This window comes from Engystomops pustulosus, chromosome 3, assembly GCF_040894005.1.
Source record: "Engystomops pustulosus chromosome 3, aEngPut4.maternal, whole genome shotgun sequence".
NCBI lineage: Eukaryota > Metazoa > Chordata > Amphibia > Anura > Leptodactylidae > Engystomops > Engystomops pustulosus.
The window spans coordinates 18,411,659-18,427,266 of record NC_092413.1 but is presented as its reverse complement, the minus strand read 5'-3'; the positions used below and the strand labels follow the sequence as shown (position 1 = coordinate 18,427,266).

The 15,608-nt window shown below is 44.0% G+C and overlaps 1 protein-coding gene across 8 annotated transcripts in view; it reads right to left on the bottom strand.

Annotated features, from left to right (window-relative positions):
* Positions 1–15,608, bottom strand: part of KCNH1 (potassium voltage-gated channel subfamily H member 1) — a 250,984-nt gene that overhangs the window by 145,688 nt on the left and 89,688 nt on the right. For all 8 annotated transcript variants that reach the window (XM_072140190.1, XM_072140192.1, XM_072140194.1 and 5 more), the window contains one exon: positions 14,555–14,978. In XM_072140190.1, the coding sequence (XP_071996291.1) occupies positions 14,555–14,978 (424 nt within the window). The remainder of the gene's footprint in view (positions 1–14,554; positions 14,979–15,608) is intronic.

Sequence of the window (15,608 nt, the reverse complement as noted above, 5' to 3'; positions counted from 1 at the left end):
GATATCTGTCGCATGGAAGCAGCGCAGCTGCAACACAATCCCCAGTTAAATACCTGTCACAGCGGCGCAAATCCCGAAAACTTCGAAAATCCAACGAAAGTGCGATCCGCGGACCCTTAGTAAATAAGCCCCAATGTAAGACATATAAAAGAAAAGGAATAAACATACCTAGCTGCCACCTCGTATGGGCCATGTAAGAGCCTCGACATGACAAATAGTTTCAATAATCCCTCTATAATTTACATTGCAGTTGCACCTACAGAGTTAATTCCATACGTGACACAAGTAATGGCGGGGCCGAGCTGTTACAGACACATTCGGGCTCATTAATTCTACATTTCTGTGCTCAGCAAATATAATGGTATAGAAATGTCAAGTGTAATGGAAGCAAAGTGATGTAAATGATGGCATTGCAGGGTTATAACTTACAGCTAGTGCTGTGGGGGCTCATGGGAAAGGCTCAGATCAGGGCTGGACTGGGCGATGGGCCTAGTGGACAGGCGGCTATATTTGGCTCATACGGAATAGAGTGAACACCTATGTAAAATCCATACCAGGCCGACACCTAAAATGTATACGTGACCATTCAGGTATACAGTGCCGGTTACCACGGACAGTAGGACTCAGGACTCCATATCCGGATGGAGAGGGTGTGCAGTCATTGCTGTCTGACCACTCCTACATCAGTGTTGAATCTGTATCTCACCGTTCTACTAATATTCTAGTGTGTATACATATAGGAGTGATTCTGGAGGAGGGGGGGGGGGGTCAAGTGATCTTCATTTTCAAGCAGTTTCAGCTTCAGACCATTTCTGTTTTATACAGTTGTTTTAGGCATAGCTGCTGTGACTCACTGATCCCCCTCCCTTCTACATAGACTACACCTTAAGGGGAACCGTTCACTACATTTTTCACAAAAACAGCTAGTGACAGGTTCCCATAGAGCCCTATTTACTAAATGCCTCCCTTCTTTTAGCTAAAAATTGTTTCCTTCACATCCCCATTAAATCAACTTTGTTATCTTACCTGGCATACAGCCAGATCCAGCAGGAGTCAGAGTGGGTGTGTCCTACTTGGCCAAGTCCAGAAGCACCATTTGAACAGAGTGATGTAATCTAAGGTCCTTTACACAATAATATTTGTAAAATATATTCCATTAAAAACACAGGACGTCTCCATAGATGGTAAGGAGGAGTAGAAGTCCATGGAGGCCTGTTGTGATTTTATGTGATCAGATACATACATGGTGTATATTTTGCAAATGTTGTAATGTGTGTAAAGGACCTTAGATGACTTGGTCACATGACATGAAGTGTAGAATGGTTAGGAGGCATGGGGAGGAGCTGCAGGACTTGGCCGTGCGGGACACGCCCCTCTGACTCCTTTTATATCTGGCAGTATGCCAGGTAAGATAACAAAGTTGATTTTATGGGGCTGTGAGGGAAACAGTTTAGTAAATAGGGCTCACATATACAGTTATGACAGGTTCCCTTTAACAAGTTTGCTAGTTACTGAAATTTTATCAGGAAAGGGGAAAGTCTGGGAGATGAGGAACAAGCACTTTCCTCTAATAAGATCTAGTACACAGTTTCTTGGAGTCACCTGTGCAGAGTTTCTTGAAAAATGACTGTAAGAAGAAGAATATTTTTGTAGCTCATTCCTTTAGCGCTTCTATATATCTATACAAGATGATGGATAACAACCAGGGAATACAAAGTTATCTATGGCCGAGAAGAATCAGAGACATCAGCATGAGACGCTACATAAAACCCCTCGTATACATCCAGCCTATACATTATGGAGCACAGTTACCTCGCTTTAATCTCTCCGAGGACTTCACGGCTTCCGTGTGACAGTCTGTATTTATTGCGTGTATCCAGTTCCTGGAAATGCCGCTCGCTGTAAATGTATGATATGGATCCAATTGATCTGACCTTGTGTATTCCCTTCTTGTGAGGAACTCCTCCTGCATGCAGAGTATCGCATCAGTCTCCGTACTGCTCTGCTGTTTTACTGTGTCCTAATAAAACCCTCATGTCCATCTCTAAGGAACGTCCTTATGCACAGATGCACCAAGCACGGGCGTCTAACAAAGTTTTTGGAATATTACATTAAAAAATTACTGATTTGGGGGCCATAGGAGAAGTTTGCCTCTCTGGGGTCTCCACTATTATTATCTGTTCTGGGGTCTCCACTATTATTATCTGCTCTGTGGTCTCCACTATTATTATCTGCTCTGTGGTCTCCAGCATTATTGTTGTCTGATCTGGGGTCTCCAGCATTATTGTTGTCTGATCTGGGGTCTCCACTATTATTATCTGCTCTGGGGTCTCCACTATTATTATCTGCTCTGTCGTCTCCAGCATTATTGTTGTCTGATCTGGGGTCTCCAGCATTATTGTTGTCTGATCTGGGGTCTCCACCATTATTGTTGTCTGATCTGAGGTCTCCACTATTATTATCTGCTCTGGGGTCTCCACTATTATTATCTGTTCTGGGGTCTCCACTATTATTATCTGATCTGGGGTCTCCACTATTATTATCTGCTCTGGGGTCTCCACTATTATTATCTGATCTGGGGTCTCCACTATTATTATCTGCTCTGGGGTCTCCACTATTATTATCTGCTCTGTCGTCTCCACTATTATTATCTGCTCTGTGGTCTCCAGCATTATTGTTGTCGGATCTGGGGTCTCCACTATTATTTCCTGCTCTGGGGTCTCCACTATTATTATCTGCTCTGTGGTCTCCAGCATTATTGTCTGATCTGGGGTCTCCAGCATTATTGTTGTCTGATCTGGGGTCTCCATTATTATTTTCTGCTCTGGGGTCTCCACTATTATTATCTGCTCTGTGGTCTCCAGCATTATTGTCTTATCTGGGGTCTCCAGCATTATTGTCGTCGGATCTGGGGTCTCCAGCATTATTGTTGTCTGATCTGGGGTCTCCACTATTATTTTCTGCTCTGGGGTCTCCACTATTATTATCTGTTCTGTGGTCCCCACTATTACTGTATGCTCTGAGTGCAGTATTTGGTTGCTCTGGTATTTATACATCCTGGGGTGGCATTTTGTGCCGCATTGTGATTGTTTGGGCATCTAGGGTGCTGGTAATTGGTGCGGCCCCTAGAAGTTGAGCAGTATGACAGTATGGCTCTTGTAACAATAACAGTTGTTCAACCCAGGCTTAAATCTGTATCACAGGTCCAGAACAGATATTTAAAGGTCATTTCATAATTTTCCCAAATTGTTATGACAAACAATATTCAGTGCATACAGCATTGATCAAAATGTACAATTTATTATATGTTTTTGGAGTTGGTCCGACTATGACTTCACCAAAATGGCCACAGACTCTGACTCCGACTAAACAACTCCGACTCCACATCCCTGCCCCGTTCTAGGGGACTCCACCCCTGCGTACTACAAGGGTGGCAGTCACAACCAGATCCCATAATCCAGAGACCCCTGTGGCATTTACCACGAGTAACATATTGGTTACATTGTATCTATGGTCAATATACTTTTTTTTTATAATTGTTTTCTTTGATGCTAAGTGATTGACATGACTTGGGGCCACAAGTAAAATATTTCTGGGGGCTCTCCTGATACAACAGAATGAAGGACCTGGGTGCCACTGCTACATCTTCGGAGCTACATACAGGACCCTGACGTGTCCTCCTATCCAGCCACTGTCCCATGACTAGTCCGCTGGACCTTGTTACAGCAATTTCGAACACAGAGCGGCCATTTAATCCAAAATTTACTGCGTCACCTCCCGACTCCTTCATTTATCAAGTGCGATGAAGTCTGTGATAACCCTGGGAGCAGAGTTCTGCACCTGGAAATTGATGGCGCTCCGTGCGGCGATGTATGCGGCTAATCTGCTATTATTTTATGACTGTGACAATGAAGGATGGGTTTATGTGACCTCCATTATTAGGCTCATTACTATAACTCATACATGGAGCGTCTCTGGCCAAGGACGTCCTTGACGGGAGAGAGGTCACTAGCGAGAACTGGATAAGGACAATTGAAATTGATTAACACGGCAGACATTTGTCTTAACGATTCTTATGTACACAGTCTGCCGAGTCCTTGCATCAAGTAGCCACTTTGTCTTTCCATATTAATACAAGAGGAAAGCCGTGTAAGGCAATTGTGTCTCGTCAGTTCTTCAAGATATGCTGGAACCCTAAGCAAACTTGCAAGGAAGTGTTTGGTTTTCCCACAGTGCCTCCACAGGAGAAAGGAGGTATTACATAGGGGGTTTTTTTATACTGTCCATGAAATGCAAGGACCTGCAGGGTCCTCCAGAGCATAGATATGTTCTCAAAAGCCCCTTTTCTCCTTGGATAATAGATGAAGGTCCAGAATATCAACCCTCTCAAAAAATCTGAATTGAAGCTTTGATATATAATTTGATTAAATAAATAGATAATTATTATAGGTATCAAAACATTTTTAACTAAAATATGATTTCTGATACATTAATTTAGTAGACTTATAGGAAATGAAGGGGTACGGATGTCATTGGAGCAGAAGTCTTCAATGAGCCAAAGAATAGGTTTGTAGGGGTGGTTACAGACCATGGAAAATGTGTGGCAAAGTGATAACTATAAGTATTAACCAACAATAGTTCTCAAAATTAGGTAAATACAACCTCACAGGAACAACAAAATACGACAGATTCCATCATATCCAAACTTCTACTGTTATAGTGGTGGTCACACTTGCTGATGATCAATTAATCAAGGAAATTTGATAAGAAGCACGTGGCTTCTACTCCATATGAATATATATGGAACCGGAATGTTAAAATACAACACAGATAACCCTTTCTTTGACATCTGGGAAAACTAGGAAGTTTTAAAATCATCATTTCGGAATAATCCCCAGTAACAAAACACCAACTATGACAATTATATTTTGTCCTACAAGCTATATATAATTCATGTCATTGGAGCAGATGTCTTCAATTAACCAAAGAATAGGTTTGTACGAGTGGTTACAGACCATGGAAAATGTGTGGCCAAGTGATAATCATAAGTATTAACCAACATTAGTTGGTATCTAGTCTCAAAATTGGGTAAATACGACCTTACAGGAACAACAAAACACAACAGATGCCACCATACCCAAACTTCTGCTGTTGTAGAGGTGGTCACACTTGCTGATGATCAATTAATCAAGGAAATTTGATAAGAAGCAGGTGGCTTCTACCCCATATGAATATATATGGAACAGGAATGTTCAAATAAAACATAGATAACCCTTTCTTTGACATCTGGGTTAAAATCATCATCTTCGCTATAATCCCCAGTAACAAAACACTAACTATGACTATTTAGTCCTACAAGCTATGTATATTCTATTTCATTATTTCCAGAATATACCTAATCTATAACTATTGCCATGACTAGTCCACATCAATAGAATTGATATGTGACGATGTAGGTGATACACTGATTTTTGGGATATGTTCATAAACCTGAAGCAGCCATGATGACTCCCGTGACAGACAGTCGGAGATTAAGCTGAACAGTTCCCATTGTATGAAGCTGAGATGATGCATTGTGAGAGATCATTGAGAGGCTGACAGTGACTCATGTCATTTTCTGATGTAAGGAGCCGAGGACTGTGCCGACCCGGGGCGCTATACATCAGCCAGTGATAATGCCACAAAATATATTGGATTTGAAGTGAGGCGAAGTTGATCCACTTGAGTGTTTTATCTGAACAAAGTCTCAAAAGCTGCAGCAGACTTGTATTAGTCTGGAGAGTTGGGGGGGGGGGGCGCAGTGAGGGGCAGGCGAGATTAATATTTTGGGTTTTCTTAAAAAAATATCTTGACTTGATTAGTTCTGCAGATTCTTTGTTCAAGGATTGCTTTGTGTTGTATTAAGTCACATTGTGCAGAAAAGAATCAGTCTGGATACAAAGTACAAGCACAAGTCCCGAGGCAGCCATCCTTAAAGGAACGCTGTCATCTGCTTTTACCCCATTAAACCACCAGCCCCTCAGGTAGGCAATGAAATGTTCTTTTTAGAATTCCCTCTTTTATGTGAAACATCACCTGTTTACTTATAAAAAAAATCTCCTCCAAAGTCATGAGAAAATGAGCAGAGGAGAGTCATATTTTACCTGAGATGAGTCATGTTTAGAGACTGCCTGGGGTCACTTCAGGAGCCCTTCTGTTTGGCTCCATAGTATCTATAAACATACTGCTGGGATTAAAGATAAAATTCTCATCTTTCTGTTTGCTTGTGGTTCTATGAGCTACAGAACCGGATATGCATGGAGTTAAAAATGTGAGCTGCAGATAAAAATCCCATCTAATTTTTTCTGCATGTATCTCTGGTTCTGTAAAGATTCTGTGACGAGATTCTAATCTTTAATATGACACCATATTTCTAGGTGCTATAGAACTAAAGAAAGAGGAAACTGGAGTTACGCTCCCCCTGCAGCCTCTAAACTTGACTCATCTCAGGCAAATATGACATGTCTCTGCTCATTTTCACACGACTTTGGAGGACGTTGTTTTTAAGTAAATGGGCAAGATTTCACACTATAAAGGGAAATGGACATTTCATCCTCTACCAGGCTGGTATTTTCATGGGATAAAATCGGGTGACAGATGATCCCATTAAAGGTGACCTGACATCAGTTTTGACCATGTAGACTGCAGACAGTGTTGGGTATTTTCCATGTTAATTTGTGTAAGCTGTTACTTGCAGCGGAACCGTGAAAAAAAAAAAACCTAGTATTACAGGATTGTGGCTGTGCACTAGGGGCTGTCCTCACACTGCTGTGCTCTGAGCTCTCAACACAAAATTTCTCCATGGCCCCTCCACATGATTCTAAGTGATTATTTTTATATTGAACCAGAGTCTTGCTCGCTTTGCTTGCTACATGTTTAACCTAAAGCAGGATAGAGGAGCTGAGGAGCAGCTCATGCAGTCAGCTGAGCGCACAGCAGTGTGAGGACACGGTCACAATGCTCATGGAGTAGCTTTTTTTTTTCAATCATAACAAGATACACAAAGATATGACTAAGCAGACATCCAGGAATGATACCTAACAATGTCTGCAGCTTTGTATGATCAGTGCTGCTGATAGATTCCCTGTAAGGGTCCCATCACCAGATTATCGTGATGGGTGATGTAGCAGCAATAAATTCTGTTACATTAGGGGACCTTTCAAGACCGCCACCAATTACAACTTTTTGTATCCACTCAATTGGTTCTTGTATGACTCAATATATTCAGATATGTACTGTAAAAATGGGCGGAGCCAGGCTCTTCCGACAGCAGGGAACCTAATTGGCATACAAGGTCTGGATACCATTGTAATACTATTCTAATTAACTTCTCTACTACTAGTGGTTCTGGACTGGAGCAGAGATCATGGCTCCGCCCACCTGACAATAGAGATACAAAGATGCTGACATTGAGCACTCAGGAACGGTGGGGGATAGAAAGAAAATTCCAAATACAACAGGAATCAGCAGAAAGGAACCTATCAAAGAGTTGGAGATGATGGGGCAGGGGTGAACCTGACCGCAGGATAGGGCCTAACTTGGTGATGAGACCCCCACAGATCACAAGAAGGGGGGTCCGAGATACGTCTGTCGGCACTCGGCAATCTCTGTCGAGATTAGAGATGAATGGAGCAGAACAGTCATGCGTCTGCTTCATTCATCTTGGGGAGCAGCGAGGGGTCCAATGGAGGTGCCTCGGAGACCCCTCAGTCTCGTAATCAGCAAGCTATGCCCTATCCTGTGGATAGAGCCTAACTTGTTTGGTACGAAAAAACCTTTGAGTGTCAATTTCTGCTTTGTAGCAGACTGTGCTCCTGATGCTGCCCCCCATCTTACTGCCTGAGGCAAGTGGCTCAACTCTCCTCGTGGTTGGTGCACCCCTGCAGACTCGGACTGGCCCACGGGTAAACAGGTGGATCCACCGGTGGGCCCCCAGGCCCTGCATAGGTAATGCTGGACAAGCTACCTTCTCTGTAATTTATACATATATTTAGCATAGAACATCTCAACTATCCTATGTATTTATATGATTATATTAATAGATCATGTAGATCATGGGCCCCAAGATAAGGTTTTACTGGTGGGCCCAAGGTATCCCAGTCCGACACTGCACCTCTGGATGGAAATGATGAAAAAAGGCAGAGGGGTTGTTGCGAATACGCCCCACCATGTAGCTTGCAGCCTGTGTAGGGTCTGATCAACCCCACAGCATGTCACTACATAACACAGGGGAACACTGCAGCGGTAGAGTGTGTCATCCAATCACATGTGTTGTCCTATTGTATCTGTAAACTGGGATGTGATTGGAGGAGGCAGAATAGCAGAGTGAATCTAGTTAGTCAGAGTGCAGCCAGAGCTCAGCTCACTGCCTGAGCAGCTCTGAGGAGCTAGTTAGTGAGAGAAAGGGGTATCATCCTACCTTTAAGGGTGATATCTGAAGCAACCCAGGACAAGCTGAAGCATCCTACTAGGACACAGCTATCTCCCAGCCTGCCATTGCATCCAGGCTGATGATCCATTCCTGTGGTTCCCTCTCCAACTGCATCTCCAGCATTCTACCATTGCATTCTACCATTTGTCAAGGCACGTTGCTACTGTTCCTGTCGGTTCCAATAAAGAACTTTAAGTTATTTTTGTTCAACGTCTGCCTCTGTCTGGTCCCTGCTACTACGGTTGTCACCATCACGGGCACCCTGTCCACCACACAGAGACTCATACTCTAGACACCAAAGGGTTGCCCCAGGGAGAACCGCTATAGCAGTCTCTCCCTCATCAATTCTTGCCAACACCACCTGCTGGAGACCTGCCAGGCTGTAGGACAGCCCTCCGGTCCCCCTACCAAGCACCGTGACACAAGCGTGCTTAGGCCGCAACCGCCAGCCACTCAGGTATTCCGGGCCCCGGCTGACTCCAGGCCCCCAAGAAAAGGGTGGGCCCCAGTGGGGGATGTTGCACATATCAGTTCAGGCACCGGGATGACGTTCCCACCTCTATTATCGTCATGCGCCTCCCAGTGTAAATTGGATCGAGCTCAAAATACAACAAAAACAAAATGACACATTTGATTCGAACAGAAATGCACAAAATTAAATATACAAAACATTTTTTTTTTTTAAAAGCGCAATAATAACCCAAACGACGTCACCCAGAACACTCACCGCTCGCCTGATGCACAAATACCCACATTTTGTATTAGTATGCCATGGCGGCACACTGTGACCTACATAGTTAATCGCTTATTAGTCGACTAAACTGCGCTCCCATGCGGGTCTATTGAATGGATAATGAGAGAGGCTTTACTGCCGTTTTCATAGCGCTAAAAGTCAGGGGCGAAAGCGTTTAGTACAAGAAAAGACATAATCAGCAAACATGTACAGAAGCGACTCCTACACACTGGAGGGGCTCCGGCGGGTCAGCCATGGCTGCCCACTATCTGCAACGTGTTATCACATCCCACCACAGGGATGATACGACTGCACCTGGGGGGAAAACACCATAGTAATAGATATAATAGTAATGATAATATCAGAATCACGGTAACAACTGTGGAGCCCGAAGCCCCTCAGACTCATTTGCATAATTTTAAAAGCCTTTTCTCGTAAAACCCAGAGCATAAGGAGCTAAACGGAAAAGGAGATCCTGCCAGAGGTGGCAGACACCAGTATGTCAGTGTGCTTGGTTTACAGTCCTTCATCCTGGTGGTAGATGTCCTTTAAAGTGATGGTAGATTTGTCCCATAAGAAGTTTATAGATTTATAAAAGTTATGCAAATTAGCATAGGGCGCTCAGGCTAAGTCACCCGTGCACCTCAGGGAGCCTCTTTTTTTAGTTTATGCAACACCCCCTCCCCCCTAAAAGTTGTGCACCCATGTATATTTCTTCTGTACTGGTAATGACTTTCCTTGAGTAGATAGAAAGATAGATATGAGATAGATAGATGATAGATTTTTTTCAGATGAGATTTTACGTTCGCACCCAGCAGAGGAACTGGCACGACTTTAAAACACTCCCAATATATTTAAAGGAAACCTGCCATTTGTTTTCATGCATTGTGAACCACACATACCTTGACAATGCTGTAGCGACACTGATGCAGAAACATATCTTGTTTAATCCCTGATCCAAGTGGTTTCGTTCAAAAAGCAATTATAAAATGATAACCCCCTTGGAAAAGCTGGGTTGCAGGCAGCCTGCTGTACATAAACACATTACACAGAGTTTCCTGAACTATCCAGGCAGAACTAATCAACCTGAGCTGGATGAATCATACACAGCAGCTGGGGGATGGTGCAGCGCTTGATTATTTCTGCCTGTCAGTAACAACACAGTGATTACATCATTCTCTGGAGCAGTGCATAATTAGGGCAAGAGGAGAAGCGCCGGGGCAGCCACATGAACGACAGAGTTTCATTATCATAGTTTTATAATAGCTTTTTCAGCTAAACCACTCAGTTCAGGTATTAAACAAGATATGTGTCTGCGTCAGTGCCGCTACAGCATTCTCAAGTTATGTTTGGTTCATAATGCATAAAAACAAATGGTAGATTTCCTCTAATGGTTTCCATTTGTAGAAAAAAAATGGAGGGTTAGGACATACATATGGTTAAAGAAAAACAAAATAGCTTATAAGGACATCCACCGATGACCTAGTCCTGGAGGGAAAGTGTGTGGGTTCCTGCTGCCCTCCACTTTCTGCACTGATCCCAACGTAACAGGAAATGCTTGCTCAGCCAATCAGTGGCCTTGAAAGTAACCTGTACCAGCAAGCAATTGGCTGGGTAGACCCAGCCATTAACTTCTGTGCTGGATCGGGTGACCCAGTCACTACGTTGGCGTCAGAAGGGGATCGGTGGTGGTGAGTACAAGTGTTTATAGCTCCCTTTTTAAGTCTCCTTTAAAGGATATTATTCTGCCAAGTTACGGAGTATGTGCCATCTCCAATGTGCCATATGTACAGGAGGGCAGGTCACTGGTCCTGGTATAGAGTCATCCCGGGCAAATATTTCTCCAATAAGAACATGAGACCCGTCCCGGTTTGTCAGCTAATTATTCGGCATTCCTAAGACTAATGGAAACTACTAAAAGCTCAGCCCAAAATATGGATCCAATCACGATGAGCCATGATGGATTCCTCCATTTACGACCTCGGCTGTGTAAATTAAAGTGCTTCTTACAAATAACCTTCACTTCTGCCGACTTCTGCGCCATCGATTCCCATAAATAACCGGCTCCAGACATAAGACAAAGCGATATATTACAACGCACGGCATGGCCCCTGGTGCATCATCTCAGGAGAACAAAATCATGTGTTTTTCTTTCTCATTGCCCTGATTTATACTTATTGCCCAAATCTCTCCATTACGAGACAAGGCAGTTTTAGATAATTTAGGAGTCAAAGTGCTCGCAACAACAGCTGCGCGGGATGGGCTTTGAGGAGCCCATAAGTCTGGTGTGTGGCCGGGCATATTCTCAGTGGCTGGTGGGCACCTGCTCAGGTGTTGTGAAGGTGTAATGACGTCATGAAAATGGGATGGGGAACATTCAGTCACTGGTATTCAGTAGCACGGATTTCATATTCCGGGATCAGTCCGTGGCACGTTACTCGTCACATCCGTGAACACAGACGGATCACGGAATAACGTGAAACCAGCCTACTAGTATACCCCATAGTGAACAGATCCCCCACCAGTATCCCCCAGTAGGTTTCCCCTACTGACAGGACCCCCATAATAATAAGGGAAAGGCAAAGCCTAGGAAGCAAGATACTGACAGGGGTCCCAAAAAAGAATACAGGACCCCATAGCAGGACCAGTTAGGGGGAAGGGCTTGTCAGCAGGAAACTGACAGGACCCCATAGCAGGACCAGTTAGGGGGAAGGGCTTGTCAGCAGGAAACTGACAGGACCCCATAGCAGGACCAGTTAGAGGGAAGGGCTTGTCAGCAGGAAACTGACAGGACCCCATAGCACAGTGATGGCGAACCTTTAAGTGGCCGAGTGCCCAAACTGAACCCAAAATCCCCCTTATTTATCGCAAGGTGTCAACCAAAAATTAAAGCCTTAACTTATTGCTCCCTGTTCAACAACTTTATATTTGCCTCCTGAGGACAACAACACAGTAGAAAGATGGAAATTTTTCATAATTTTAGCTTCTTTCCAGTGTCCCTCTGTACACAGAGAATCATGGGACCAGCAGGAGGTCCTCCATAGATAATTCAATCCTGTCTACTCATTCTCCCCCTTCCTACAGTCACAAGTAGCGGGGTAAGTATCAAAATATGACTGAAAGCAGCATCTTTTAAGTTGCTTGGAACTGCAGGAAGATTCTTTGAGTTCTGTCTGGTGTGCTGAGTGATGGCCCGGGTGCCCACAGAAAGGGCTCTGAGTGCCGCCTCTGGCACCCGTGCCATAGGTTCGCCACCACTGCCATAGCAGGACCAGTTAGAGGGAAGGGCTTGTCAGCAGGAAACCGACAGGACCCCATAGCAGAACTAGTCAGAGGGAAGGGCTTGTCATTAGGTTACTGACAGGGGACCCAAAAGGGAAACTCCATAACAGAAACAGTATGAGTCAAGGGCTACAAAGAAGGGTATGAATAGGAACTCCAATGCAGACAAAACTAGAGGTAAGGGCTAGAAGCAGGATGCTGACAGGACCCCATAACAGAAACAGAAAGAGGACAGGTCTAGGAAGCATGATACTGACAGGACCCCATAATAAAAAAAAACACCAGATAAAAGGACTAGGCAGCAGGATATTGACAGGGTCCACATAACAGGACCAGTCAGAGACTAGTTAAGGGCTTGTCAGTAGGATATTGACATCGGACCCATAATATTAACAGTCTGAGGGAAGGGCTTGTCAGCAGGTTACTGACAGGAGGACCTCCATATGCAAACAGTATGAGGCAAGGGATACAAAGCAGGAAACTAACAGGACCCCATAAAAAGAACGGTCAGAGGCAACAGGATACTGACAGGACCCCCATCTCAGAACCAGCCAGAGGGAAGGGCCCGGTAGTAGGACACTGTAATGCCCCATAGTATCTGGATTAATCTGGAAGTCTCACTATGAGCCTTTTACCTCCTGAGTAGAAGACTTCTCTGATATAAATAGGAAATAACAGACGGTACAGTCCTGCGGCAGTAATCCATATCACTGACGTCCTCCACCATTTCATATAATAGAATTATTGTAAAGTTTAAAACCAGTCGTAATAAAAGTGAAGCATTAGAGAAAGCGGAATCAAAGAATCGCTAACTATGGATGATTACAGATAAAACACATCAAAGGCCCCGTATGGCTAGAACTGGATGAGACCTAAAGAGGTGATAATTACTTCTATTTTCTGCCCGTTTCATCTTTTCTTCTTCTTCCGGTGATTGATTGGTAATCGCCAACCCCCAAGAGCATAGCCCCCTATTATTTACACAATATACATGAAACCTTTAGCTGTCGCAGATGTGACAGTCTGATAAGCAGGTGATTGGACAAAGAACCTCTTTCCTCTTTACAATGTCTACTTGGGTTTGGAAAAATAAACTTTTAGTCCAATGGCTACGGGTCCTGCATGTGCACTGGGGGCGGTCCTTCACTCTTAAGTTCTCTGTGATCTCTATATCAAGCATTTTTGCAGCATCTCCCCAATACCCTAAATTAAATTGGCTGATGGTTGAACACAGCTTTCTCTTAGGCTAAATTCACAGTAAACATAGAACAAAATCATAAAAGTTTAGAGAATCCCTTATCCCCATTGTTTGTCAGTGTTCAGGATTTTCAGCAGGTGTAAGAGTCTGATCTTTTCCATTTTCATCTCCTTAATGGCTAAGGTGAAATGAACGAGCTCCTGCTACAGCCAGTTACTGTCAGAAATAGGATCCTACTGCAGCCAGTTGTCTTACACCCAGACAAAGCTAAGCAAGGAGAGGTGATACTGTATGCTATGCTAAGATATAGAAGAAAGTTACAAGATTACATTCATTAAAAAAACATGAAAGTTATACATTTACAATCCTGAACAGCCGAATGTGGGAGGGAAAATATTATAGTAATGACCAGGGTCAGCTAAAGGTTTTAGTAGGCCCCTGGGCGGCAGAGCCTCAATAGGCCTCTTTGCAGTGTACTCACATAGCGGTATTACAAATTCAGTAAAGTCCCCTCACCCCTTATGGATTCATTAGATACAGCTCCCCTCCCCCCCATAGATTCCTTATGTATATCCTTATGCCCCCCTCCACCCAGTAGCTCTAGGCCCCGGCACTTGCTCGGGTATGCCCAGTGCTGGCACTGGCCCTGGTAATGACTGCTGTCTTCAGAGCAACACAAACACATGCATTGTACTGTTATAGTGCATCCTAGACAATCCCTTTAAGAAGAGATAAAATAAACAATGTTTAATGTGGATTCCTTAAGGCGTTATTCCATTACAAGCCCAATAACAAACTCACGGATGAGACACTACAGCAGAGAAAGGCTACACACCTTACAAGTTACGATTGATTGAAATGGCGTACTTACATCCAATCATCATCATGGCCACAGCAAAGATCTTCTCTCCGTCTGTAGTAGGTGCAATATTCCCAAATCCCACGCTAGTGAGGCTGGTCATAGTAAAATACAGGGAGGAGATGTAGACAGAATCCTTGCTCGGACCACCTTCCCATTTTCCCGAGCCCGAAACGTTATACCGATACGGAGATCCAATGGTCATTCCCAATTGAAAGAGCCAGCTTTCATTTCTGATGGTGTCTCCATTGATGACTTCATAATCTCCAATACTGTACCATATGCAGGCCAACCAGTGAGCTGCCAGGCCAAAGACGCACACCAACAAGACCAAGACGGCTGCGCCATATTCGATGTAATGATCCAGTTTCCTTGCCACACGTCCCAAGCGTAGAAGTCGCACCACTTTTAAAGAACTGAAAAGGCTGCTGATACCCTGGAAGAACAAAATACATATATTTATTGAGTTGGAAATGTGGAGTTTCTTAGTTATATCTGGGGAGGGGGGATAACCAATATGGCTGCCATTACATTGTCCTGAAATCCACAAGAAGCTCAGTATGACTTACTACACTCCCACAAGGGCCCACCAAAATACCGGAGGATCCTCATGTGGAAACAGGATCTTATACATGGATGGACCTCAAAGGTCACCGACAGTGCATTGTCTGATGAGAATGCACTGTGCCGCGATTCCCTAAGATTGTGCGCCCGATATCCTGCATGTGTCGCTTCCCCGCTCAGGTCCGACAGAGTGCACCATCTTCTTCCTGGTGCATGTAAGTGCATTGTCTTTCGACACAATTTGAATGTTAAATCCCGCGCTCAGTCCGAATCAGTCGGATCGTCCGCCGGCACGAACTGTAAAGCCGGTGCAGCTGCACCAAAAAACGATCACGTGTGACACAATCCCAGCGCAGACAATTATTAAATACCTATTAAAGCCGTGTAATCCCCGAAAAATATGCACAGTCTGACGAAAGTGCAGTCCGGGACCCTTAGTAAATGAACACCAATGTATGCACTATTTATCTAGGCAATGGGGGAGATTTACTGTACTGAGATC